Source organism: Symphalangus syndactylus, chromosome 7 (assembly GCF_028878055.3).
Source record: "Symphalangus syndactylus isolate Jambi chromosome 7, NHGRI_mSymSyn1-v2.1_pri, whole genome shotgun sequence".
Classification (NCBI taxonomy): Eukaryota; Metazoa; Chordata; class Mammalia; order Primates; family Hylobatidae; genus Symphalangus; species Symphalangus syndactylus.
In genome coordinates this window covers 106,019,544-106,046,371 of record NC_072429.2, presented here as the reverse complement: position 1 = coordinate 106,046,371, position 26,828 = coordinate 106,019,544, and the positions used below count along the sequence as shown (strand labels likewise).

Below are 26,828 nucleotides of genomic sequence, written 5' to 3'. Positions count from 1 at the left end.
GAGGTGATTGGATCACCTGAGGTCAGGAGTTCGAGACCAGCCTGGCCAACATGGCAAAACCCCACCTCTACTAAAAAAAAAAAAAAAAAAAATACAAAAATTAGCCAGGCGTGGTAGCAGATGCCTGTAGTCCTAGCTACTCAGGAGGCTGAGGCAGGAGAATCACTTGAACCCGAGAGGCGGAGGTTGCGGTGAGCCAAGATTGTGCCACTGCACTCCAGCCTGGGCAATAGAGTGAGACTCCATCCCAAAAGAAAAAAAAAAAAAAAAAAAACAGAACAGAACAAAACAAAACATTTGAAACATTTTATCAGTTGTCCCAATAGCAGAGGGTAACATTTTTTTCGATCCTTTGCTTGCATCATTGAGTTCTTTTAGCCTTGAAGTGCCTTTCCTAGATGAATTGCTCTAGGATATTTCTTATTTGTTATTCCCAAGCATAAACGAAATACAAAGTTAGTATTTTCCCAGGATTGCACAGAATATATAATTCAGCTATTCAGAATCTTATCAGAGAGGAACTGTAAACTCAGGCATACTCTTCTGTATATTCATAGAACATCTTCATCCCATACAGATTTACCATATGTACTGAGTATCTGTGATCACCTGTAAATACAAGGAATGCATATGAGTAATGAGGAGTCTGCTATACTTTTGCCTGCGTCGATGCTTTAAACCACATATTTTCAGGATTTGTGTTTAAAAGACTTGGCCATGCTTAATTTTTAAAAATAAAGGTAGAAAGTGGACAAACTATTCGAAATATTTGATATGAAAAAATTATTTAGTTTGTTTTAATGTATATATAAAAGAAAACAGAGAATCCTTGCCTACACAGAAATTATTACTTCTGCTACCTTGAAGTTAGGATGTTTTATAATAAAACCGAAATTGTCATGAGAAATAATTGCTCTTTTATTTCATTTCCTTCCATCTTTATTATCAGTTGCTCTGAGACAGATCACAGAATTCATGGCCCACTAGTCTTAAGATAAAGAGTTAATTGAACATTTCAAACTCCTTGATTTGTCATGAAATCAAAATGAAACATTTAAAAAAATTAGGAACTTAAATGCCAAGTTTTTATAACATGAACATTGTACAATTGTACTTATTTGGGTCTAATTATTTTTATACTTCTCTAATAAACCCCACTAAGCAAATAAGAAAATATGTTGGCACTGACAACCTTGTCTTTATTATTAAATTATTATGATGCTCCACAAAGTCTTGTCTCTTTTTTTTTTTTGCCCTAAACCTTCTGCCCCATTTTCTAGATAACTTACAGCTGGCACTTAAGTAGGATTTTTTTTTTTTTTTTTTTTTTTTTTTTTACAGGCTATAACAGTGCATTATCTTATTTGATCCTTATAACTGTGCTGTGAAAATGGTTGTCTAGCTCTTAGAATCTGTGTATTATGAATGTGACCTTAAACAGTTCCTTAAACTCTGTGAGCATTAGTATCTTTATTATGGTACTTGCCACATCACTTAAGGCTGTTTGGGGGATAAAATGAGAAAATGCATATAAATACCTTCATATGAACAGTTCAATAAATATCAAATACTATTGGTACTATTGTGTAGGATCTCTTGGTTATTAATTGATGAAGTAAGCATGAAAAGTCTGGGTCTTCTAACTTCTGCTCCGGCGCTCTCCACGCTTCCCATTGCCCAAAAGAAAATGTCTAAAGGTGTAATGGAAACCTTTATGTTTTCCCTCCTGTTTATTTTTTAGCCCTGTATTCTCCAACCCTTTAACCCACTGGCACTCCAGCCAAGCCAACCTGCTGGCAGACACTCTCTCCTGCTCTTCCAGAGTACAGACTATATAGAAGCTCTTTCTGTCCAGTGAACTCATACCCATCCTTCAGGACCCAGAGCAGCTGTTGAATGAGTGAGCTTTGTGGTCCCTCAGACAGTTAGCACCTACTGCCTCTGTATTTCCATAAGACTTTCTTCTTCTCTTAGTTTAATGGCTATCATCTCAATGTGTAGCATTTTGTTTGTCTCCTACACAAAACTGTGCATGCTTTAAAGTCAGAAATTTTGTTTCCAAAAATTTCTGTCCCCTATCCCTATCCATCGGTTAATATCTGCAGAATTGATTCTAGACTCAATTTTCTCCTTTTTTTTTTTTTTTTTTTTTATGCTGTCACATATGCTCAGGATGGCTTTGGAAGATCATAGAGAATGAGGGCTCTAAACCATGTTTGATTAAACATTTAACCTAGCAGATCTGGTTCTTCTGGTTTGATTGTGGTTCCCATCTGTAGAGAATGTTTTACTTGTTTGCCTGATCATGATTGACAAGCAGGCTGGCTAAACTACAAATTGCTCCATAAACATTGAACTTCTCACCAGGACTGCCTATTCCTCAACCTTCATTTCCTGCAAGTCATTTCTTGTTCACTGTGAACCAGCTGCACTGATGTCCCTACACATCCCAAGCTTGCTTGCTTCCTCATCGCCTTTGCAGGTGCTGTACTCTGCTTAGCAGGGTCTTTTCCCATCTTCTTGGGGCTGCCTCTCTCCTCCTTCAGGTCTCAATAAATATCAGCTTCTTTCACGAATGTGAAAAGTCAAGTTATTCTCCTTCAGAGCTCCTACTTATTTTCTTCATGACATTTTAAGTCATAATTTATATTAGGTTGGTGCAAAAGTAATTGTGTTTTTTGCCAATAACAGTCATGGCAAAAACTGCAATTACTTTTGCACCAACCTAATAGTTATTTTATGTGCCTGCTTATATACAGTCATCTGTTTCCCCCATTAGAAGTGAGTTTCATGAAGACAAGGACTATGTCTGTCTTGAGTATTGTGTAACAACGTTTCACAATAATTATATATTGAATGGATACATAAAGAAAAAAATGAATACAATAGGGACAGGTGTTACATATTGGGGTATCTATCAAATATAGCATTTTAGTAAGCTAAACAACTTCAGACAACAAAGACTTCACAAGGAGAACCAATCAGAGAGAGTCAATCAGTTAACAAGCCTGCAGTGACCCGCCAGTCATTTGGGAAGCAAACTTTGTTAGGTGTCCTACTAAGTACAGGAGATGGGCCAATATACAAACCATGGCTTTCCATTGTTTTTAGGATGATGAACAAAACACTGGGTGATTTTCTTCAGACCCTCTCAGCTCCAGGCGACTATCCCCCTCATTGATTGTGACCCAGCCATACTGGCCTTCCTTCAGTGTCTCCAAAATGCCATTCTACTCATTGCAAACATTACCCCACTTTATTCGTTCAAAAAGATACACAAGATCAATTTACCTGACTCTCTCACAGGCTCTTACTGTTTCTTGTCTCTTTCCTAAGTTTTCCCAAAGTTTCCCAATGAGCGTATCCTTTAGCCTGTGCTCTTTATTGCCAGGCTGTTGTTGCAACAGACGTCTGTCTTTCCGCCCTCCTCTGGGACTCCTGTGACTTTCTATAAACCAAATAAACAAAAACACACATTTTACCCTAATGCAACTTGGAAGAGTATTCTATGAATCGTAGTCAGTCTCAACAATAGGGTAAGTGTGTTTGCTTGAGAGACCATGGTGCATATTTGAAAGACTATGAAAGGTTCATTAATGCAATGGAAAAGTGCTTCAAGAAGGTCACAGAAAAGGAGGAGAAAAGTTAAAACACAGAAGCAATCAAGTTGAATTTCATCTTAAGAGTTTCATTTTAGTCCTTTAGAAAGAGTCTTTTGGGCAAATAAATTCACTAATATTAGAATGCTTTTTATAATATAAACAGCATATTTTTACCAGCTGTACTGATCAAAAATTAGAAGAATTAATCTTAAGAAAAACAAAGGTAGGATTTTACTTGCAGTTCCTCCTTCTTTTCCAAACAAGAACCTTTTTGTCCCTCATGTTTTGACTACATTAACATTTATGTTGTTTGCATACAGTTGATAAAACTGCATGGAATATAGTGTCTTTCCAAATTCATCAAGACATACCTTGTGGTTCCCCAGTATGAACTGGTGATTAATGCAGCTTGTTACGGCTCTAGTGTGACTTTATAAACACAAGCCAGCTGTACTCATCTTCTAAAGTTGAAAAATGAGAACTAGCTTTTCTCCATTTAACTTTTTCTAAAGTTTCTGCAAGATGGTGCTCATGTTACAGTTAAACATCAGCTGTACAGCTTTCTCTTTCTTTAGCTATTAGTCCCTTAGGTATAAATCTGTAATCAAAGAGAGGTCAACTGTATCCAAATAAAAAACATGCCAGAATGTCTCTGGCATAAATCTCTCCCTAAAGATTCGGTAGTGTTACTTCAGCAGACAGGAAAAAACACTATGCTTTATCTAAAAATCTAAGAACTTAATTTATTTAAAAAATAAAACTGAGTTATCCAGTTATCCTTATAGAGAGCTATACAAGCATAGAATTTCCATGTTACTCATCAAGTTGTTTTTCTTTTTACTAAGTTTGGAAAGCACTTAAATAACCATAGACAAAATATGGCTATACAGGAACTGAATGGCTACTATTGCTGAACACTTTTTCTATTGTTGTGAACTACAGAGAGGGTACATTAATTCAAAGTCCTTTTGAGCATCATAGTCTTTGCACAGTATCCAATTAATTTTAGAAGCAGCTTAGGGCCAATTATTGACAAATATATGCAGTAGAAGGAGAATATCTTTCTATTTAGATCTCAGTTGATTGTCTAAGTTTCTGAATTTCTTCACTAACAATTAATTGTTCTACTCCCAGGAACAGTCTTAAGATGGAATGCCTCTTATGGGTATATGCATTTTCCTTATTGCACTTGTCTTACATGTAAATCCATCTCTTATGTAGATTGTATCTTGAAGCCCAAAGGCTTCCCATCATTACAAGAAGAAGTGAATTCCAGTGGAGTCACACTGAAAGCTGCTTTCCATGAGAGCATTGCTGTCTCTGATGGGTCATACAAATCTTAAATCAGAAGTCATTTAAAACAGTTTCACTACTGGGAATATATTTACTGATGCCTCGTAATTGCAAATAAGCATAACAAGAACAAGCAAGTTTCCCATCACTTAATGCCATTAATTTCCAAATATTCCATTTACTTATAATTGTTGCCTCTCCTTCTCTCTTCTATGATGAACTATTTTTTCAGGCTGGTGGTTTGATGCTTGTGGCCCCTCCAATCTAAATGGAATGTTCTATACTGCGGGACAAAACCATGGAAAACTGAATGGGATAAAGTGGCACTACTTCAAAGGGCCCAGTTACTCCTTACGTTCCACAACTATGATGATTCGACCTTTAGATTTTTGAAAAAGCAATGTCAGAAGCAATTATAAAAGCAACAAATAAATCTGGAGAAGCTGCCAGGTGAGAAACTGCTTGAAAACTTCAGAAGCAAACAATATTGTCTCCCTTCCAGCAATAAATGGTAGTTATGTGAAGTCACCAAGGTTCTTGACCGTGAATCTGGAGTCTTTTGAGTTCACAAGAGTCTCTACTTGGGGCGACAGTGCTCATGCGGCTCGACTGTAGAAAACTCCACTGACTGTCGGGCTTTAAAAAGGGAAGAAACTGCTCAGCTTGCTGTGCTTCAAACTACTACTGGACCTTATTTTGGAACTATGGTAGCCAGATGATAAATATGGCTAATTTCATGTAAAACAGAAAAAAAGAGTGAAAAAGAGAATATACATGAAGAATAGAAACAAGCCTGCCATAATCCTTTGGAAAAGATGTATTTTACCAGTGAAAAGGTGTTATATCTATGCAAACCTACTAACAAATTATGCTGTTGCACAATTTTGATAAAAATTTAGAACAGCATTGTCCTCTGAGTTGGTTAAATGTTAATGGATTTCAGAAGCCTAATTCCAGTATCATACTTACTAGCTGATTTCTGCTTACCCGTCTTCAAATGAAAATTCCATTTTTGTAAGCCATAATGAACTGTAGTACATGGACAATAACTGTGTGATAGAAACAAACTCCATTACTCCGATTTTTGATGCAGTTTTCAGAAAAAAAAAAAAAAAAAAAGGACATAATCAAGTAGGGATGTATGTGGTGAAAACTTACCACCCCCATACTATGGTTTTCATTTACTCTAAAAACTGATTGAATGATATATAAATATATTTATAGCCTGAGTAAAGTTAAAAGAATGTAAAATATATCATCAAGTTCTTAAAATAATATACATGCATTTAATATTTCCTTTGATATTATACAGGAAGGCAATATTTTGGAGTATATTAAGTTGAAGAAAAACCAAGTACTCTGGAGCAGTTCATTTTACAGTATCTACTTGCATGTGTATACATACATGTAACTTCATTATTTTAAAAATGTTTTTAGAACTTCGATACTCACCCTGTTATGTCTTGCTAATTTAAATTTTGCTAATTAACTGAAACATGCTTACCAGATTCACACTGTTCCAGTGTCTATAAAGGAAACACTTTGAAGTCTATGAAAAATAAAATAATTATAAATATCATTGTACATAGCATGTTTATATCTGCAAAAAACCTAATAGCTAATTAATCTGGAATATGCAACATTGAACTTAATTGATGCAAATAAACACAAATGCTCAAAGAAATCTACTATATCCCTTAATGAAATAGATCACTCTTCATATATTTCTCCTTCAGTCCATTCGCTTAGGCAATTTTTAATTTTTAAAAATTATTATCAGGGGAGAAAATTTGGCAAAACTATTAGATGTTAGGGAAATATATACAAAAAGAAAATTAATCATAGTCACCTGACTAAGAGAAATTCTGACTGCTAGTTGCCATAAATAACTTAATGGAAATATTCCTATGGGATAATGTATTTTAAGTGAATTTTTGGGGTGCTTGAAGTTACCACAGTGTTTTATCAAGAAGCCTTCTCTGCCTGTAAGTGTCCAAGGTTATAACAGTAGACAGTTTTTATTAAAACATGAGTCACTATGGGATGAGAAAATTGAAATAAAGCTACTGGGTCTCCTCTCTTATAAAAGAGAAAGTTGTTGGCAAGGTAGCAATACCAGTTTCAAACTTGGTGACTTGATCCACTGTGCCTTTATGGTTTCCTCCATTTGAGAAAATAAAGCTATTCACATTGTTAAGAAAAATACTTTTTAAAGTTTACCATCGAGTCTTTTTTATATTTATGTGTCTGTATTCTACCCCTTTTTGCCTTACAAGTGATATTTGCAGGTATTATACCTTTTTTCTATTCTTGGTGGCTTCTTCATAGCAGGTAAGCCTCTCCCTCTAAAAACTTCTCGACTGTTTTCATTTAAGGGAAAGAAAATGAGTATTTTGTCCTTTTGTGTTCCTACAGACACTTTTTTAAACCAGTTTTTGGATAAAGAATACTATTTCCAAACTCATATTACAAAAACAAAATAAAATAAAAAAAGAAAGCATGCTATTTACTGTTTTGTTGTCTGGGTTTGAAAAATGAAATATTGTTCCCAATTATTTATAATAAATCAGTATAAAATGTTTTATGGCTCTGTTATGTGTATTATGTAATACCTACATGTTTATGGCAATTTAACATGTGTATTCTTTTCATTTAATTATTTCAGAATAGGATAATTAGGTATTTGAATTTTGTCTTTAAAATTCATGTGATTTCTATGCAAAGTTCTTCATATCAACACAACATTATTTGATTTAAATAAAATTGAAAGTAATATTTGTGCAACTTCATTTTATTTTTAATACGTATTTTGCCAAATTTAAATCAGAGATTTATGAAGATATAGAATCATTGACAAAAACCTACCAAATGAACTAAAGCCTCAATCTTAGAAAAACTTTCAGTCTGGGATGAAATAAGAAAGCTTAGCCGCATTAGAATGGTAGATCAAAGCAGTGGGTCTCAGTCCCATGTCCCTACAATATGATTGTCATGTCCTGCCAATTATTACATGCCATATTATCATGTGGCAATGGACAATGTATTCTGGGAACTCTGAATGTAGAATAAGAGGATGTGTGTTAAAAATTTGAGCTTGGTACACAGGGGGAAAAGGAAGGAGCATAAAGAAGATGCTACTTGTCTCACTCACCTGACATGCCATCGGCAGTCTTATCAGTCCTTGCAAGAAATTTCTTACCTTTGGCCTTGATTCTGCTCCTATTGCCATTACATTGATTCAAACCTTCCTTAATTTCCACCTAGATGATTGGAAAAGACACTCTTTCATCCTGCCTCTCTATGCTGTTATTCACCTCTTAACCATAAAAGCTTATTCCTTCTAAAGCCAGACTTCTGAACATGGTTTTTCCCTGCTCAGAACACTTCAATGTTTCCTCACTACTCCCTGAACTTAAAATAAACAGGTCAGGTTAATCTCAGCCTGCATTGCCAGACAGCTTCATTCCACCTACTCAGTATTCCTATCAAAACAAAGAAACCCCATGGTCGACTACTTGTAAAAATGATGCCTATTCTTCCCCTTTCTGTATTCATACCTTTTGCAATGCGACTTTGCAGCTTGTTCCATAAAGAGATAAACTGTTTCCTTACTCCCTGAATGGCTAACTCTGACCTTCTGCAGCCAATAGAACACAACAGAAGTGATGACTATGTGCCAGTTCTGAGTCTGGTCAGAAACATTCTACCTTTGGCATGAAAAAAAGTCCAGCATAGCCTAATGGAGGATTAGAGACCACGTGGAGCAAAGCCTAGTCTACCAGCTGAGACCACCCTAGACCAGCCAGCCCACAGCTGACCCATGGATGATTCCAGATACATGAGCAATCTCAACTGAGATCAACTGAGCCTGGCTCAGATCGGCAGAACTGCTCAGCTAACGTGCATAATCATGAGAAACAATAATGGGTTGTTGTTTTAAGCCACTGCATTTTCTTTTTCAGAGTTTTGTTAAACATCATTATTGTAGCAATAGCTAACTGATACAGAATACAGTGCTGCAGCCCCCACCTACCCTTCTGCCAGCCATGTGAGTTTTATGCATCCTGAGCTTTCAGAACCACTATCCCAAATGTCCCTTCCTTCATCTCAGATGGGCAAAACAATCCTCTAACAACCCTCTGGGATGCATAAAAACATTAGCTGCTTCATGACCCCTTTTCTGATGCCCACTATTAATTGTCACCTTCTCAATACACACATACTTTTACAGCTCAACATATTTTGCTTGAGTTTTATAAAAGGCTGCCTCTTATTTTTTTTTTTAATTCCCCACAGTACCTACCAGAAACTTGTTATTTGTTGAATGGAATTGAATTGCTTTGAAAGACTAAGAAATCACTTCTACCTATACAAAATCCAACTCTCAGATTTGACCACTATGTTGAGTCATTTATTTTCAGACTTTAAACTTAGGCCATTCTCCTCCAGAAAAAGATGTCCGAATTTATAATTTTAGTTATCTCAGATGTCTACTTTATTATCAACTTTGCTGGAACATACATATTATATAAATTGAGGTAAACCTACATGCTTCTTTTAAATTTAAAACTATGTAAATATAGAAAATGTACTATTGAATGGCAATTACTCATTTACCCTTTGCACATATATTATTGTTGGGGCCAGCCACGGTGGCTCACGCCTGTAATCCCAGCACTTTGGGAGGCCGAGGTAGGCGGATCATGAGGTCAGGAGTTTGAGACAAGCCGGGCCAACATGGTGAAACCCCAGTTCCACTAAAGATAAAATTAGCCGGGCGTGGTGGTGGGTACCTGTAATTCAAGCTACTCAGGAGGCTGAGGCAGGAGAATTGCTTGAACCTGGGAGGCGGAGGTTGCAGTGAGCCAAGCTCGGGCCATTGCACTCCAACCAGGCGACAGGGTGAGACTCTGTCTCAAAAAAACAAAAACAAAAACCAAAAATAAAACCCACCACACACACACACACACACACTCACACACACACACACAAATTTGGGCAGCTTATGATTTAAGATTTGACTAAAGTCTTTTTCTAGTATTTCCTCGTGTATTTCTCTAATCATTTTATTAATTACTTACTACATACCATCATTGAAGTTAAGATAGTGAACATAATTAAGGGATTCCTGGGAAAAACTTAGAGAAAAACTTAAAGAAGTCATTATATCGCCTGTATTCTTTCAAGAAAGCAAGTTAATAGAGTCAGCTGCAATGAAGAGTAAATGATAGATCATGGTTAAAATTTAATAACTCCCTTTTAACACAGGACAGTGTCAAAAGGATATTTTATCTTATTTTGTTTTGGTGAAGAAGAGGTTGCGTCCTGGTATCTTTTACAAATAAGCTTCTATTCTATCTCCTCATGAAAGCAGTCTGCCTCCTGCCCATCCATGCACTCTATCTTGGCCCCCTGGGAGTCTATGTGCTGGTTATGAAGGTGAAAGCTGGGAGGGTACCACTATCACGCAGTTATGCCGCAGAATTACTGCGATTCCCTTACCTGAGTTTCTCTTACATTAACTAAATTTTAAATTTTGTAAGTTAAAAATGAATTTAAAAGAAAATATTATAAGCAGGTAATATTCAATTGTGTGGACTTTAATACAATGAGTAAACATCAAACAATGGTGTGAAAGGTTAGAGTGAGAACATCATTAAGGCTCTAAATTAACTTAAATATTTCCATTAGGAGAAAGGCACAAACCATCATAATATTCATACTGAAATGCTGGATTATACTTACATAAGCCCTATCCTTGGGAAATAATTGTACAGGTTTAATGGCAGAATGTGCATTATATTTAACAGACATATGGAACAGCTACTAGCATCCAGGTAAAGCATTAGGAAGGTACTTAAAGATACAGAGATAATTAAGGCATATGGACATTCACAATGAGTCAGAAAAACACACAAGAAGAAATAAGCAGTACAAAAGTGTTTATGTTAATAAATTATTCTATGTTAAATGTACAAGAACACTGAGATAGGAGTGATTAAATCTGCTGAATTTTATGTTGGATATAGTTGTAAATAACAAGTGTGTAAAAGATGAGAACTTCCATGCAATAGCAAGTTTTATATAGAGATGTTTTTAAAATTAAAAGGAACATGTAGGTCTCCCTCAATTTGCACAAGTTTTCATAGAAGATGGCGTCTATGGCACTTTGGGAAGCTAAGGCTGTTGGGTCTCTTGAGTCCAGGAGTTTGAGACCAGCCTGGGTAACATGGTGAAACCCCATCTCTACAAAAAATACAAAAATTAGCCTGGCATGGTGGTGTGCACCTATAGTCCTAGCTGCTTTGGAGTCTGAGGGGGAAGGGTCGCTGGAGCCCAGGAGGTGGAGGCTGAGAAGAGGAACTGCAGAGGCATACAGTTGTCAGAAAGCATGGAGTTGTGGGGAACTCCATGTTTTTCAGTATAAATGGACTGTAATGTTTATTTGAGGGAAGAGCACTAGGAGAATAGGCTGGAGCTGGGGCCACATAACGAAGGACTTTAAATCATGTTCCTAAGCTTAGATTTTGCACGATATTAAGGAAAAATAATCTAAGGAATTTAATAATTGAATGGGAGGTGGGGGGAAATCAAAATCATTCCAGATTTTGTCTTGGTTAATTAAATAGGGGGCAGTCTAAATCATCTAAATAGGAAACACAGGTTCTGGGGAGCTAGGTTTTACATGTTGAGTTTTAGAAGTAGTGATTCAAGTTTGGTAGTTGGATATATGAGTCTGAACTCAAGCAGGATTAAAGTGTAAGACTACGGTTAGATACACAAGAGGAAATCCAAAGAGGAATGGAGCCATAGGAATTGGGTAAGTAGATTACATCAAGAATCAGTGAGGTAATTGTGAGGATGGCCATGAGACTGGGGAATTCTCCAAGTGGGTACCTGGAGCGATATAAATGAGAGCAGGCAGTCATACTTCCCTTTCTCATGGGAGGATGCTTCCACAACCGTAAACTTGAAATATTTCAGTATTAAGGGAGTCATCAAAATTTTTAGAGTGCCCCTCAATGTAAATGCACCCCATATGTAGTGGTTGCATTGTGCCAAATCCAAGCTAGTGGCCTACTTCCACACATTTCCTTACTCTGCCATTTTTGGCATGCTTTCCACTGCCCCATGCTAATTTCCCTGCAATTTTTCTATTGCTCCAACCTCATACCTTCCTGATTATATAGACCCACAATATATTTAGTCCTGTACCAGACTTCCATGCTGTCAAAAGTGCAAACTCATGATGATTTTCAGCATTACTATTTCAGTAGAAAATATTTATTTGGCTTAAAATACTTTAAGGTGTTTTATTGCTTTCCAACATAACTTTATTTGTTCCAGGAAACATTTTATCAAAATATTCATTTCAAACTGCCGTAATCCTTTTGCACTGTTGCACTGAGCTTTCTGCTGAGTGTATTATGAGGCAAAAATCATGGTGAGCGGCTGCGTTCTCATCCGGAGCTCAGGGTCCTCTTCCAAGTTTATTGTTGGCAGAGTTAAGTTATTGGGGTTGTAGAACTGATGTCCCATTGTCTGCTGGATGTCACGTGGGGGTCATACTCAGCATCTGGCTACTCTCAGGGCAGATGATCTGAATGGGTTTTACCTGATCATATGAGTGGGCCCTTTAAATATGACCAAACCCTTCTCCTCCTTGTCCTACTCCTCAGCCTATGTAACATAAAGACGACAAAGAAAAAGCCCTTCATGATGATCCACTTCCGCATAATGAATAGTAAATATATTTATCTTTCTTATGACTTTCTTAATAACATTTTCTTTTCTCTAGCTTTCTTTGCTGTGAAAATAGAGTATATTATACATATAGCACACAGAACATGTGTTAATTGACTGTGTTATCTATAAGACTTCTGGTCAGTAGGCTATTAGTAATTAGCTTTTAGGGGAGTCAAAGTTCTATGTGGATTTTTGCCACACAAGGGGTCATTGTCCCTGCATTGTTCAAGGGTCAACTGTAGTTCATGTAGGTTCTAAATAACCCTAAAAGAAGGTATTAGCACTTCCGTTTTACCAATGAAGCAATCCAGATGCAGTCCATTAAGGCCCTTATCAATGACCACACAGTGAATAAACTTTGGTCTCATGATCCCTGATCCAGTGTGCTTTACTCTGAAGTCATGTAAAATTCTTATAATCTATAACCAGGCTGTAGGGATTCTTTGATGCTTTTAATATTTTATGTTTTCTAGCATTCCAAGCTAGCCTTAATAAAGCTGTTCAGTCTTCCAGAGGAATAGCTTTACAAGAATAGTTTTAAAATATTCTTATCAACTTAATATATAATATCAATTCATGTTGGATTATAATCCCCTCACCCCTTTCTTCTTTCTGTGCAGAAACTTCTGGTTCACTTCCTAAAACATATAGTTTCCTTTAGCAATTCTTGAAAAACAAATTAAAACACCTTTCTTATATTAATTTTGCATGTAAATGTTATTAAATATGAACATCAGTCTATAATCTTTCTGTACTGAATATTCACTAAAGATGGAAAGAAATTTCATATAACACTATATAACAGAAATTGGGAAAAATGATAATAATTTTTTACTACATAAGCCTTTATTACATATAACATAAAATAACTGTATTTTATAATTTTGGGAAGTTCTGCAAGGCCATACTTTTACCTTACATTTTTCACCATTTGAAGTGACCTCAAATGGTGCTCTATTTCTATCTTTGCCTGTAGGAGTGTGTCCATTACAAGGATGGCTCTGGGATGCTGGAGAGCTGAGAGCTAGGCCAGAAATGTATTTCAGCAACAACTGCTCTATATATGATCCTCAAACATAAATGTCTTCCCTCCAACCCAAGTCCTGTATACTTGCGCATTTGGGTCCCACTGTCTGGAATGCCTTCCATTTTATATCCTGTGTCCAAGGCTGTTGGGAGTCTTTATAAAATCATTTAAGACTTTGCTGAAACATCCCTTCTTCTGTTATACTTTCTCTGGTTCCTAGTAACCTTGACGGGATGCCCTTGAGTCCATGATACTTTAAAATTCTTATTGTAAAGCCCAGTACAGGATTTGTTTATCGTTTGTGACGGTCTTTCTTTCTCAGTAGACCATGAGCTTCTGAGAGCAGGAACTTTTTTAACTCATTGTCATATTCTTTAAATTTAGTGTAAAACCCAACCTTGTCGAACATTGTACAGCAAAAGAAATATTTGTTGAATCTCGTCATTCCCTCTCTCCCTTGCACTCTGTATTCCAGTACTGTTGAACTTTCATTTCATCCTGTTGATTTGATTCTTTCTTGTCCCTATGCCTTGTGTATTATGTATGTGTATATGACATTTATATTATCATGTGATATTACAAGCAGTACTGCCTGCAGTACTCCCTCCATATACCCGCTTATTCCTTATTCTTCTCCTGAAAGGTTTTCCTGACTTTTGAGGGAAATAGATCTTCCTTCTCTATGTCCTCACTATTCCTTGTACTATCCCCAATATCATACTCTGTGCACCCTTCTGGAAACAAGAAACCTGAAGGCAGGGGCCAGGTTGGGTTTGTTTACCACTGTATCCCCTGTACCTGGGGCACTTCCTGACATGAAGTGGTTGTTCAATAAATATTTCTTGAATAAATGGTCGAATAAATTTTATTCAAACACAGGCTTGTCATTTTTACACCCCATTTTGCACTTCCATATGTGTTTGGTATATCATTTAGACAGACTTGGAGAGATAATATAGTATAAGGGAACTTTAGGTTCCAAATATAACACAGTTAAAAATGCTTTCCTAGGGAGTTTATTTTACAGTGACAGGAGCTGGTAGCTATCAATGTGGAGAAGCCTGTAGGGATGCACAGGCAGAGTAAAGCTTGGAAACAGCAGCCCTGCCAGCACAGCTTCTCATCTTGTATTTCTCTTGATATTGATTAGTGGTATCTCCATCATATTCAGCTACCCAAATCAGAACCTGAGAGTTAGGTACCCTTCTCATTTCTCTACCTCCTGATCCACCTTCACAGCAAATCACCAGATCCTCCTGATTTTACCCCTTGAACAATTCTCAAACACATGGCTTCCTTTCCTATCTAGGTCCTCGTAATCTGCTATCCGCACAATTGCAATATCCGCTAACTGTTCTCGAGGCTCTAGCTTTTTCTTCTCAAACTCATCTTCCCATTGCTACAAAGGTGAGCATTTAGAATTGGAACATGGCACTCCTCTCCTTAAATCATTTCAGTGGGCGGCTCCTTGTCACCTTGAGCATTAAATCCATTCTCTCAGCATGGCAAAACAAGGCCCTCCACGATCTGGTCCCTACCAACCCATCTAACCTCTTCTTGGATTTAAAATTCTAATAAGTGTGACGTATAATTTCCCCCATAATCCATGAGATTTCACACATCTATGTTTTTGTTCATCTTGTTGTATCTTTCTTACATGCCTTCTCTTACAGCCTCTTGTATAATTCTTACTAACCTCTTAAGATTCACATGGACAGTCATCTTATTCAGAAAGTTTTGTCTAAATGCCATGTTTGGCTTAATGTCTTTCCTCTGGATGACCGTAATATCCTGTATATACCTCTGTCTCTACTTTGAGATGACAGTCCAGTGGTCCCAAAATTTTATCATGTTCTTTATCAATAACACTGCTGAAAATGCACCTCAATATATATGTTTGTTTATGTATGCAGGTACATATTTATGTATGCATAAATTTACATATATACATACTCCTTTATTAATTATGTATTGTGCATTTTAAGGTATATGTAAAATTGACATTGTAAGCACGAGATAAAGGTAAAATGACAACATTTAAGGCATTTTGAAATGTCTGAATACATTGAAAAACACATTTTTCTATACAATTATTAATGCTCTTTACAGAAAGTCATGTACCTTGGTTGGTTTGTTAATTTTGAATTTAACTATTTAGGATACACCTATTTAAAGGACTCAGAAAGCCCGTACCAGAAAAAAATTGATAAGTTGGACTTCATCAAAATTAAAAATTTCTGCTCGGCAAAAACGCATACACACACAAAAATAAACTAGAAAAAGGGATTTGTATTTCCAATAGAGAACTCTTAAAATGAAAATATTTAAAAACAACAACGAACACCTTTTGAAAAATAGATAAAAGATTTAGACAATTCACAAAGGAGGGTACAGAAAAAGCCAAAAAGCATAGGGAAAGGTGCTCAATAGCATTGCCATCAAGGTAATGGGAATTAAAACCACAATGAAATACCACTACAACTGCATGGAAAAGATAAACTAAAATATGAACAACACCAAAAGCTGTAGAGTTTGTGAAACAAATGGAGATCTTGTGCATTGCTTAGCACATTCTCATAAAGTTAAACATGTACCAACCCTAGGACAAACAAGGAAGAATAACATACTTACAGAAAAACAACTTGTACAAAAATATGTGTTTTATATATAATAGGTAAAATAGTTAACAACCTAAGTGTCTAGCAAATGGTGAATATATATACTTTTTAAAATGTAGTACTGCCAAACAATGGAATACTACTCAGCCACAAAAAAGGTCTAAACTACTGATAAGTGCACTAAAATAAAAGGGCCTCAAAAATGTTATTCTAAGTGAAAGAAGTCAGCCACATGTGAATACATTCTGTATGAATTTTCTTCATAGGAACCTCTAGATAAGGCAAAACTATGGCACAAGAAATAAAAGCAGTGACTCTCTCTGGGGAGTGGGATTGACTGAGAAAGGGTCTGGGAGAATCTTCTAGGATAAAATAAATGGTCTCTATGTTGACAGGAATGTGAGTTGCATGAGAATGTGCATTTGGCAAAGTTTATCTCACTGTAGAGATAAACTCTGTATAAAACAGTGTCTGGATGAACCAAAACCAAAACAAAGACTTTTTTTAAAAAAAGTTTCCTATAACAGGCCGGGTGCAGTGGCTCACGCCTGTAATCCCAACACTTCGGGAGGCCAAGGCGGGCGGATCATGAGGTCAGGAGATCGAGACCATCCTGGCTAACACAGTGAAACCCTGCCTCTACTAATAATACAAAAAAATTAGCCAGGCATGGTGGCAGGCGCCTGTACTCCCAGCTACTTGGGAGGCTGAGGCAGGAGAATGGCATGAACCCAGGAACAGATACAGAGAGTACCAGAATATAGGACTTCCATGGATGTACCTTGTTCTATTGATTTCATTTTGGAACCATGTGATTATTTTATAGAAATATAATGCAAACTTTATTGAAAAACAAAACTCATACACTGAATGGCAAATGAATGGTACGTGTTAACTGTGCATTGCATTGCTGGCTCAACCAAAAAAAAAGAAACTATTTCAATTAATTTTAGAGCACAGTGATTTGACAATATGCTTTGGTGGAATATCTGCCAAATGTACTCACAAAATCAGTCACATTGTTGTTGGTAAGGTAAGTTTTTGTCATCCAGAGACTGCTATGTGTATTTTGTAGGATAAATTACATGAAAAATTATGTTGATGTTTTGGAGACCAGGAGTTTCCGTCTGGAAAAAAGGTGCTGCCGATGAAGATCGGTTAGGTTAAATAAAAACCAAGTCCTGACCCTGAATTAGTATTATCAGTATGGATTCAAGATGCATGTTACCATCTTAAAAAATTCATGCCTTTTTACAGTTTCTCCTGAAAAGACCTGGGATCAATGACCAACCACGTAGCAAAAAATGCCTCTAACATCCAGATTAAAATTTCTATTATTTCTCACTAATACGAAATAGGACATTTTGGAGAAATGGCTGAACTCAGATCTGAAGGGGAAAAAAGTCACCAAAAAAGCATGATGCTATCAAAGGCTAGAGGGGGCATGTTGAAAAGACTCTGAAATAAGCTTAAAGAGGCCCCCACTCAACAAAAAATAAAAGATGTAATGGATTAAAACAAAGCAAGTATGCTTGAATTTATTGAAAAGAACAAGTATGGTCAATTTATTTTTTAAATACACTGGACATCTTTGGATAATGCTAAGAAACAAAATCATTATGTTGAAAACTAACAAATGAAAGAATCAGGTGTTTATCCTTCTTGCCCTAGACAAACTGTACCTTAGGGTAAAAAAAAAGTTGATGTAGATGTTTATCTTTACAGAATGATAAAATCACAATATTACTATTTTGCAGCCCATAATGAACCAGTGGGTCTACCTGATGGTTGTTAGCATAATACAAATAAAGAACTAAATATTAAATGACTCCTAATTGAAGCACACAACATTGTCTATGAAGCATTCTTGCCAAAAACAAAATTGAATCCAATATGATGCAACCACTGCTAGCTAGGTCTAATGACCAACTTATATGATCCCTATTTAAACAAACAAGCTATTATGTACATTTATAAGATAATCAGGCATTTTGAGATAGAAATCTTGTAAATATATGCAAGTTCAAATTGTAGAAGGGCATCAGAGACTGGGTTCATTAGATAAAGAAACTCATTTTTTTTATTATTATTATACTTTAGGTTTTAGGGTACATGTGCACAATGTGCAGGTTTGTTACATATGTATCCATGTGCCGTGTTGATTTCCTGCACCCATTAACTCGTCATTTAGCAGCAGGTATATCTCCTAATGCTGTCCCTCCCCCCTCCCCCAACCCACAACAGTCCCCAGAGTGTGATGTTCCCCTTCCTGTGTGCATGAGTTCTCATTGTTCAATTCCCACCTATGAGTGAGAACATGCGGTGTTTGGTTTTTTGTCCTTGCGATGGTTTACTGAGAATGATGTTTTCCAGTTTCATCCATGTCCCTACAAAGGACATGAACTCATCATTTTTTATGGCTGCATAGTATTCCATGGTGTATATGTGCCACATTTTCTTAATCCAGTCTATCATTGTTGGGCATTTGTGTTGGTTCCAAGTCTTTGCTATTGTGAATAGTGCCGCAACAAACATATGTGTGCATGTGTCTTTATAGCAGCATGATTTATAGCCTTTTGGGTATATACCCAGTAATGGGATGGCTGGGTCAAATGGTATTTCTAGTCCTAGATCCCTGAGGAATCGCCACACTGACTTCCACAATGGTTGAACTAGTTTACAGTCCCACCAACAGTGTAAAAGTGTTCCTATTTCTCCACATCCTCTCCAGCACCTGTTGTTTCCCAACTTTTTAATGATGGCCATTCTAACTGGTGTGAGATGGTATCTCATTGTGGTTTCGATTTGCATTTCTCTGATGGCCAGTGATGATGAGCATTTTTTCATGTGTTTTTTGGCTGCATAAATGTCTTCTTTTGAGAAGTGTCTGTTCATGTCCTTCACCCACTTTTTGATGGGGTTGTTTGTTTTTTTCTTGTAAATTTGTTTGAGTTCATTGTAGATTCTGGATATTAGCCCTTTGTCAGATGAGTAGGTTGCAAAATTTTCTCCCATTCTGTAGGTTGCCTGTTCACTCTGATGGTAGTTTCTTTTGCTGTGCAGAAGCTCTTCAGTTTAATGAGATCCCATTTGTCAATTTTGGCTTTTGTTGCCATTGCTTTTGGTGTTTTAGACATGAAGTCCTTGCCCACGCCTATGTCCTGAATGGTATTGCCTAGGCTTTCTTCTAGGGTTTTTATGGTTTTCGGTCTAACATGTAAGTCTTTAATCCATCTTGAATTAATTTTTGTATAAGGTGTAAGGAAGGGATCCAGTTTCAGCTTTCTACATACGGCTATCCAGTTTTCCCAGCACCATTTATTAGATAAGGAATCCTTTCCCCATTGCTTGTTTTTGTCAGGTTTGTCAAAGATCAGATAGTTGTAGATATGTGGCATTACTTCTGAGGGCTCTGTTCTGTTCCATTGATCTATGTCTCTGTTGTGGTACCAGTACCATGCTGTTTTGGTTATGGTAGCCTTGTAGTATAGTTTGAAGTCAGGTAGCGTGATGCCTCCCGCTTTGTTCTTTTGGCTTAGGATTGACTTGGCGACAAATGGAAGAACATTCCATGCTCATGGGTTGGAAGAATCAATATCGTGAAAATGGCCATACTGCCCAAGGTAATTTATAGATTCAATGCCATCCCCATCAAGCTACCAATGACTTTCTTCACAGAATTGGAAAAAACTACTTTAAAGTTCATATGGAACCACAAAAGAAACTCATTTTTAAACTTGATTTATAAATTAGGCAAAGTTTTGTTGAAATTTGATTGATAACTTCATTTTCCTTGATGTCACCAGTTTTCTTGCAAACTATTAGTTTGAATATTTAATAAAAGTTTTCAAAACCCATAAGAACTCTTTATTTGTAAAATTTTAACATGTAAGATAATACCATACCTCCAATATTTTTTAAATAAGTAGAAATAATGAATAATGTCACAGATAAATGTACTCATAACACTTGCAAAAAGGAAATCATTTAACGTGGAAACAGTTTTTATATCCTTCTTCAAAATGATTTTTCTATAGCCAGTGTTTCTTTAAAAATCAGTGTTTTTAGAGTGTGTGATTCCTAAAAATAGATTAATTAGGTATCATACCAGTAAAGTCCATTTGTCAAAAAATTTGGAATACCTTTTTATGTAAAAGAGTAAGCATATAGATTAGCTTTAAGTCCAACAACATTTTTCAAAAGAATCTTTAAAAGTATTTCAAAGATCCTACTATATCTGAGATGCCTTGTTATTATAAAGAGCTTATTTCTTAAAAAAAAAAAAAAAGAATTTATGCACTACATGCATTTCTGAGTGTATGCACTTTTTTTGTCCTAAATTGCTTGCCTATGAAGGATTCAGGAAATTATATTCTTTCCTCAATATTTCCCTGAAATCCATCTGAAAAATTCCAGTAAAGAGCAACCGCTTCATCAGTAACTACACTTCACAGTTATTTCCACAAACATTATTTTTATTAAAAAAATTTTCTGCTGAGAATATATTATCTCTGCTACAGCCCTCCTTTGGTGGTTTAAAAAAAACAAGTAGTTCTTTGTGTATGTTATTGTTGAAACAGAATAGAGAAAATACCAGCAGCTGGGACATGTTAGAAACATTTCTGCCTTCTTCCAAGGCATTGCAAAATTCCCAAGTTGGGTAGCTTCTGTCTAATATTTACAACTGTATCAATATTGTGCATCTTCCAATGATTTTATGACAAAGGAATGCATTTAAGTATATAACTATGTTATATCATTTTCTATGTGTTATTTTGGCCATTGTTATTGTGGTAGGAAGAATAAGCATGTCTCTAAGAGTATTTTTTTCATCATTAAGGAACATACCTCAAATAAACCTTTTAAACATTGATTATTATGTTTAGTAAAATTTTGTGAGACTCTAATTGCATTTCTTATGATTTTAAACATTACACAGAGGTATAGGTATTTGTTTTTATGTTTTTCGCCACTCCAAATTCGTCATAGTAAATGTGAGAGAGTCAAGATGCCACAATCCCTGTGGGTGATTAGCTTGTCTTAATTTCTTTGCATTGGACATCGTTGGATTTCACATTGCATGTATTTCTTTATTTGATAATAACAAACAGAAATAAGCATTTTGGTATTTTCTTCCTGTAATCAAAGGCTTTTCTTGTAAATCCATGGTGTAGGAACCCCATTTTGAAACCATGTCTCTCCTAAGAGTCTTCTACATAGGGATGAGGTTTTATTCATATTTTTAAACCTATATGAAAGTTCAGGGCTTGGCATATGCTAAATAATTGCTAATGGAGCTAAAAAAGAACTGAAAGATTAGATCTCAATGAAGTTATATATTTTCTTATATATATTCTTATTCTTTCAGAGACAGATATTTTGTCTGGTTTATTGTACTTATTATCTAAGGTTTATTTCACTCACCTTTTAATGACGCTGTATATAGATATTATCAGTGTTTTACAATAACAGCCATTTCATTAAGGCAAGCAATATTTCCTCATGATTCTTAAAAACAGGCTCTCCCCAGGTATCTGAAATCTGCTTTAAGATGTTACATATATACAGGTACCTGCTTCCTTTAAAAGGTAGGCTTTTACCCTAAAAATAAAGCCATATACCACTCTCAATGCCATTTCCTACATTTGAGGAAGCAGCAGTCAAACCTCAAAACCATTACTGAGACATGCTATCCTTGATTCTCTTGGATATTCAAAGTCTACGACCAAAACAAATAATATTGCTTTGCTTCCACTTAATAATTTTATTAGGCTTAGTCTCTAAAAGCATGCCTGAAATTTAAGACTTCTCCATTATTAACCACTATTTATTGGCTTTAAATAATAGACTTGAGGTTGTAAAAAGAGGATAATTTTTACCTTAAGTGTTTGCTGGGTAACTTAGACCAGAAGCTCAATGGAAATGTTTCAGAGTAGAGCTCCAATTTTAGCTGCATTTGTAGTTCACAAATGCAATTATAAGGAGCCAAAAACCTCTAAGTTATGCCACTTACAATTCCAAATTGCAATCAGTCAGTATTTACAGAGCACCCACTGGGTGGAAAATGCTGTAGCGGCACCATGCATAAAAACAAAATAAGCATTTTATTACAAGGAATAAACAATACAGTTGTGACACCACTGTGTCAAACCCTTAATATGCTCTTGACTCAGACATAAAATTGAATTGCATGTTAGTAAGTGAATGCACTCTAGTGTTTTTCGATTCTACAACACTAACATCTCATGCATGATCTGTCACACTGTGGATGCTGCACTGTTTTGAGCAACCAGATACAGCTTTTTGATCAATTCCACCCGTCATTGAGATGCTAAGGCAAGTTTCCTAGGTTCTTTTTGAATGAAGCCTTTTAATCTCTTCCTGTAAATAATGAAAGAGAATTAGGGCCTGATTCCCAAAGAGAAGACTGAAACTCTCAAATAAGAAAGGGGAAGAAAAAGCTGAGGGTGCCTCCAAAATAAAAGGTGTACCCAATGACAGGTAAAAAGATCATCCCCACCTAGGAGTCAATATGTATCTCTGAGCAGCAAATATTACTAACAAGTGTGCTAGGAATAATGGGGGACCCAACTAGAAAGATGGGATTGTCAGGGAACCAACATTAATTAAGCCTACATCCAAAAAAGAAATCAATAATTTCACTAGTGTTACAAGAAGGCCTTGGATCTGAGTGCATATCTGGGTATGTGTGTGGAAGCCTGCTTGGGGAAACTTTGTCCTGTGGCCTGGGGGAGGAGGATATCATATTAAGATTTTGTTGAATTTGGAGCAAATAGCAGAGCACCCAAAATTATTTAGGAAATTCGATCAGAAACAAGCCAAAATCAACAGTAACGTCCAGTTTAGGATAAGGTTGGGGGTGAGGGTGGAAGAGGTAAGGCAGTAGTAAGATAAAACAATAGTTTTAAGAAGTTGTCCTGGATAATTTATAACATATAGTTTAGGGTAGTTTTTCCCCTGAATGTAGAGAATTTTCCCTGGAGAGAAAGTGCTACCTTCAGAAGGCCAATTTTAGGCTAATAAGAAGCAAATTTCCCTTTATTCTTAGGCCTTAAACACAGAGACACCAGAGACTTCTGGGAGTGTGGGTGAGGGTGGGAAGGGGATTAGAGGCCACCTACTGCAACATTTATTTGTTTGTTCATTAAAAAATATAATGAGTAAATGCTAGGAACGAGGTACTGTCATAAACTGGGAATAAGATTAACATATTCTCTGCATGACTGAGTTTGCATCTTTGTTGGGGAGACTGAGTCCTACATAAATAAATTACATAGCTTCAGATAGCTAAATACACTATTAAGAAAACAAAACAGAGCAGGACTTGAGAACAAAGGAGGAGGGGATAAGAAGGCTATTTCAGAGAACTTTGTCAGATCATTGTGAGAAGGTTTTAATGGGGCTGGAATTACAAGAAGAAATGAAGCAGGCAAAAGCTCTGGGGACAGAAATATTTCACGAGGAAGTAGCAAGTAAAAAGCCCTGGAGGCAGGCCCAGGCTTGGTGTGCTAAGGACAGAGAAGTCAGTGTGGAGGGAGTCAAATGCTGGGAGTGGTCAAAGTGGCCTTTGGCACTTTGGGTGGCAGTACCCATGTTCTGTAGACTGTTGTAGGATACTTAAGGATTTAGTTTTTATTGCAGGTATTATAGGAAGCAGTGAAAAGTTTTGAGCAGAGAACAGTGTGATCCGATTAATTATTTAAAAGTTATCCCAATGTTTCTGCTTTATGATGAGAGCTACACCTGGATCTGTGATGCTTTCATCCCTGTCTTATTTCTAATAGCACTCTGACCCAGGGCATATGCCAAATATATGCCTTAATATTATTCTGGCAATGTCTACTAGGCAGAAGTTTAAATTCTTTAGAGGTTAACTATAGGAAGGAAAGTAGTGAATAAAGCCAATCTTTAAAAAGTGAAGTCCATGAAGCAAAACTTTCAGGATGTGAAATGTTCTCTAAGATAGTCAAGTCCTTCTGTTGTTGCAGGATGTAGTAACAATAGGGTAGACTTCTACTGAAAAAATCAGTGCCAAAAATTCCTAAATGATGATCAGAATCAAAATAAAGCTTTGGAACGGACTTAGGCAACAGACAGATGCTTCTCGATTCAGGGTCTGCTCCCCAGTGTTCTCACACTGACTGCCACTTTTTTTTCAGGCAACAGGGGAACATTCCCTATCGCAGCCAGGGACATCTGTTACTGACCACCTATTTGTTTGAAAACAACTACTTGTTTGAAAATCCCCAGGAGGAATAAGTTAAAGAGATCTGTTCTGTACTATGGTGACAGTAGTTAATAACAATATATTGTATACTTAAAAATTGCTAAGAGTGTGTATTAGTTTGTTCTCACACTGCTAATAAAGACATAGCCGAGACTAGGTAATTTATAAAGGAAAGAGGTTTAATTGACTCCCAGTTCCACATGGCTGGGGAGGCCTCACAATCATGGCATAAGGCGAATGAGGAGCAAAGTCATGTCTCACATGGCAGCAGGCAAGAGAGCTTCTGCAGGGGAACTCCCATTTTTAAAACCATCAGATCTCGTGAGACTTATTCCACAAGGACAGTATGGGGGAAACCACCTCCATGATTCAATTATCTCCACCTGGCCCCACTTTTGACATGTGGGGATTATTACAATTCAAAGTGAGATTTGGGTGAGGACACAGCCAAACCATATCAGAGAGTAAATTTAAAGCGCTCTAACTACAAAAAAAGAAACATATATGAGATGATGCATATGCTAATTAGCTTCATTTAGTCATTCCATGTGTATGCACATACCAAAACATGATGTTGTACACCATGAATGTATTTGTCAATTAAAAACATTACGTGAAAAAAATAAACAGTTTCTTTTTGTGTACTCTTTTTCTTTTCCTTCAGATTAATCATCTGGCTGTGTCTCTATATTGTCAAAACTCCTAGTTAATTCTCTCTACCAATAAATTTAATTTTTGATTATTTCCATGCCTATACTCAGAACTATATTCAGAGAAAGGGTTGAATCTCTCCCACTTAAAGCTGTGTAATCTCATGCAAATAACCTTAACCTATCTGGACCCCAGTTTTCTAATAGGAATAATTTCTACCCCATAAAGCTATTATGACAGTAGATGAAAAGAAAAAAATGTATTAATTTATTTGATATTTCCAGCACCATGTTCAGGATAGGTAAAATAAATGATGACTTTCATTATTAAAGTTGTTAAAATGACCATCAGCAGTGCAGCATAGTCCTTTGATTAAAAGAAAGAACACAGTGAGCCTAATTAACAATTTCTGGTTCCTGATCCACCTAAAAAATACAGACAACCATATGAGAGGAGTTTTGGAAGGAAGGTCAAGAAGTTATTAGAAGATGTGACTATTTTCAACTAAACTTTACATAAGACACCACCAAAGAGCTCAACTTCCAAATGTGTGCCGTAAGCGTTAAACAAAAAATGTTAAATAATGAATAAAATAATATAATTAAACATTTATGAAAGAGAACAGCCTCTCAGGGTGATTTCTCTATGACCCTCAGTTTTACTTACATTCCTCTGCAGGCACACTTAAGTAAAACCCTAGGAAACACAAGAGATTATTTTTCCAAGTGTTGGCATCTACATTACTTTAAAATGATATTTCTTATTTTTAGAAAGAGAATCACTCTTTTATCCAAAGGAGTATAACAGTTTCTTGGCCTTTACCTCTGAACTCTCACCTTCCCAAAAGGCATCTCCAGCAATGTACAAACTCCTCCATAAGGAATGATTTAATTTGGCAAAGGACAAAAATACCAATTAACTTTATGTTAATTGACTCAACTGTGTGATGTCTGGAAAATTTGATGACTCACAAGAAAGTCTGACGAAAATATTTTCACATCAGAGGGAAATTGCAAAACTTCTGGCCGTGCACCAAATAGGCCAACTTTGGCAACATCCTGTAATAAACACCAGGAGAAAATTGTTAGGTATGCAACAATTTATTCGGGACATTTTTTTAAAGGTTTCCATTGGATAAAATGGCCTTTTCTTTTTTCATTTAATCTTGAGCGCCTGTCTGTGTTTGGTATTCTTCACAGTGAACTACTAATTGGAACCAGACCCAGCACAAGCATCTCTGAAATTCTCCTCAGTTAACTGTTGACCTGTAACATTCATGATTTCTACTGGACAACTATTATGCAGGTACTTGCCTTAAAAATAAAACACACACACACACACACACACACACACACACACACACACAAACTTCTTGTATCAGATACATTAGGATTAAATTGCAAACTTGACTTTTTCCTTAGTATGGAGTTACCAGTAGCGAATATTATCTTCATCTAATGGGCAAAATGCAGCAATATTGAGAAGCTATTTAGTACAATGGTCATGAGCCTGGGCTCTGTCAGTGACTTAGGCCTCTATTTTAATCACAAATTCTTTGCTTATTAGCTGAGTGACCTTGGACTTGTTAGTTAACCTTTTCAAGCCTCAATTTCTGATCTGCAAAACAGAGCTAGCAATATTAA

At 36.3% G+C, this 26,828-nt stretch overlaps 1 protein-coding gene across 3 annotated transcripts in view; it reads left to right on the top strand.

Moving 5' to 3' along the window:
* Positions 1 to 26,471, top strand: part of ANGPT1 (angiopoietin 1) — a 269,300-nt gene extending 242,829 nt beyond the window's left edge. For 2 of the 3 annotated variants that reach the window (XM_055287049.2, XM_055287048.2), the window contains exon 9: positions 5,128 to 7,679. In XM_055287049.2, the coding sequence (XP_055143024.1) occupies positions 5,128 to 5,288 (161 nt within the window). In that variant the 3' untranslated portion in view covers positions 5,289 to 7,679. Of the gene's footprint in view, positions 1 to 5,127; positions 7,680 to 26,384 lie in introns of those variants that run through there. The other variant, XM_055287050.1, reaches the window with a different exon arrangement.
* Positions 26,472 to 26,828: the final 357 nt, after the last annotated feature.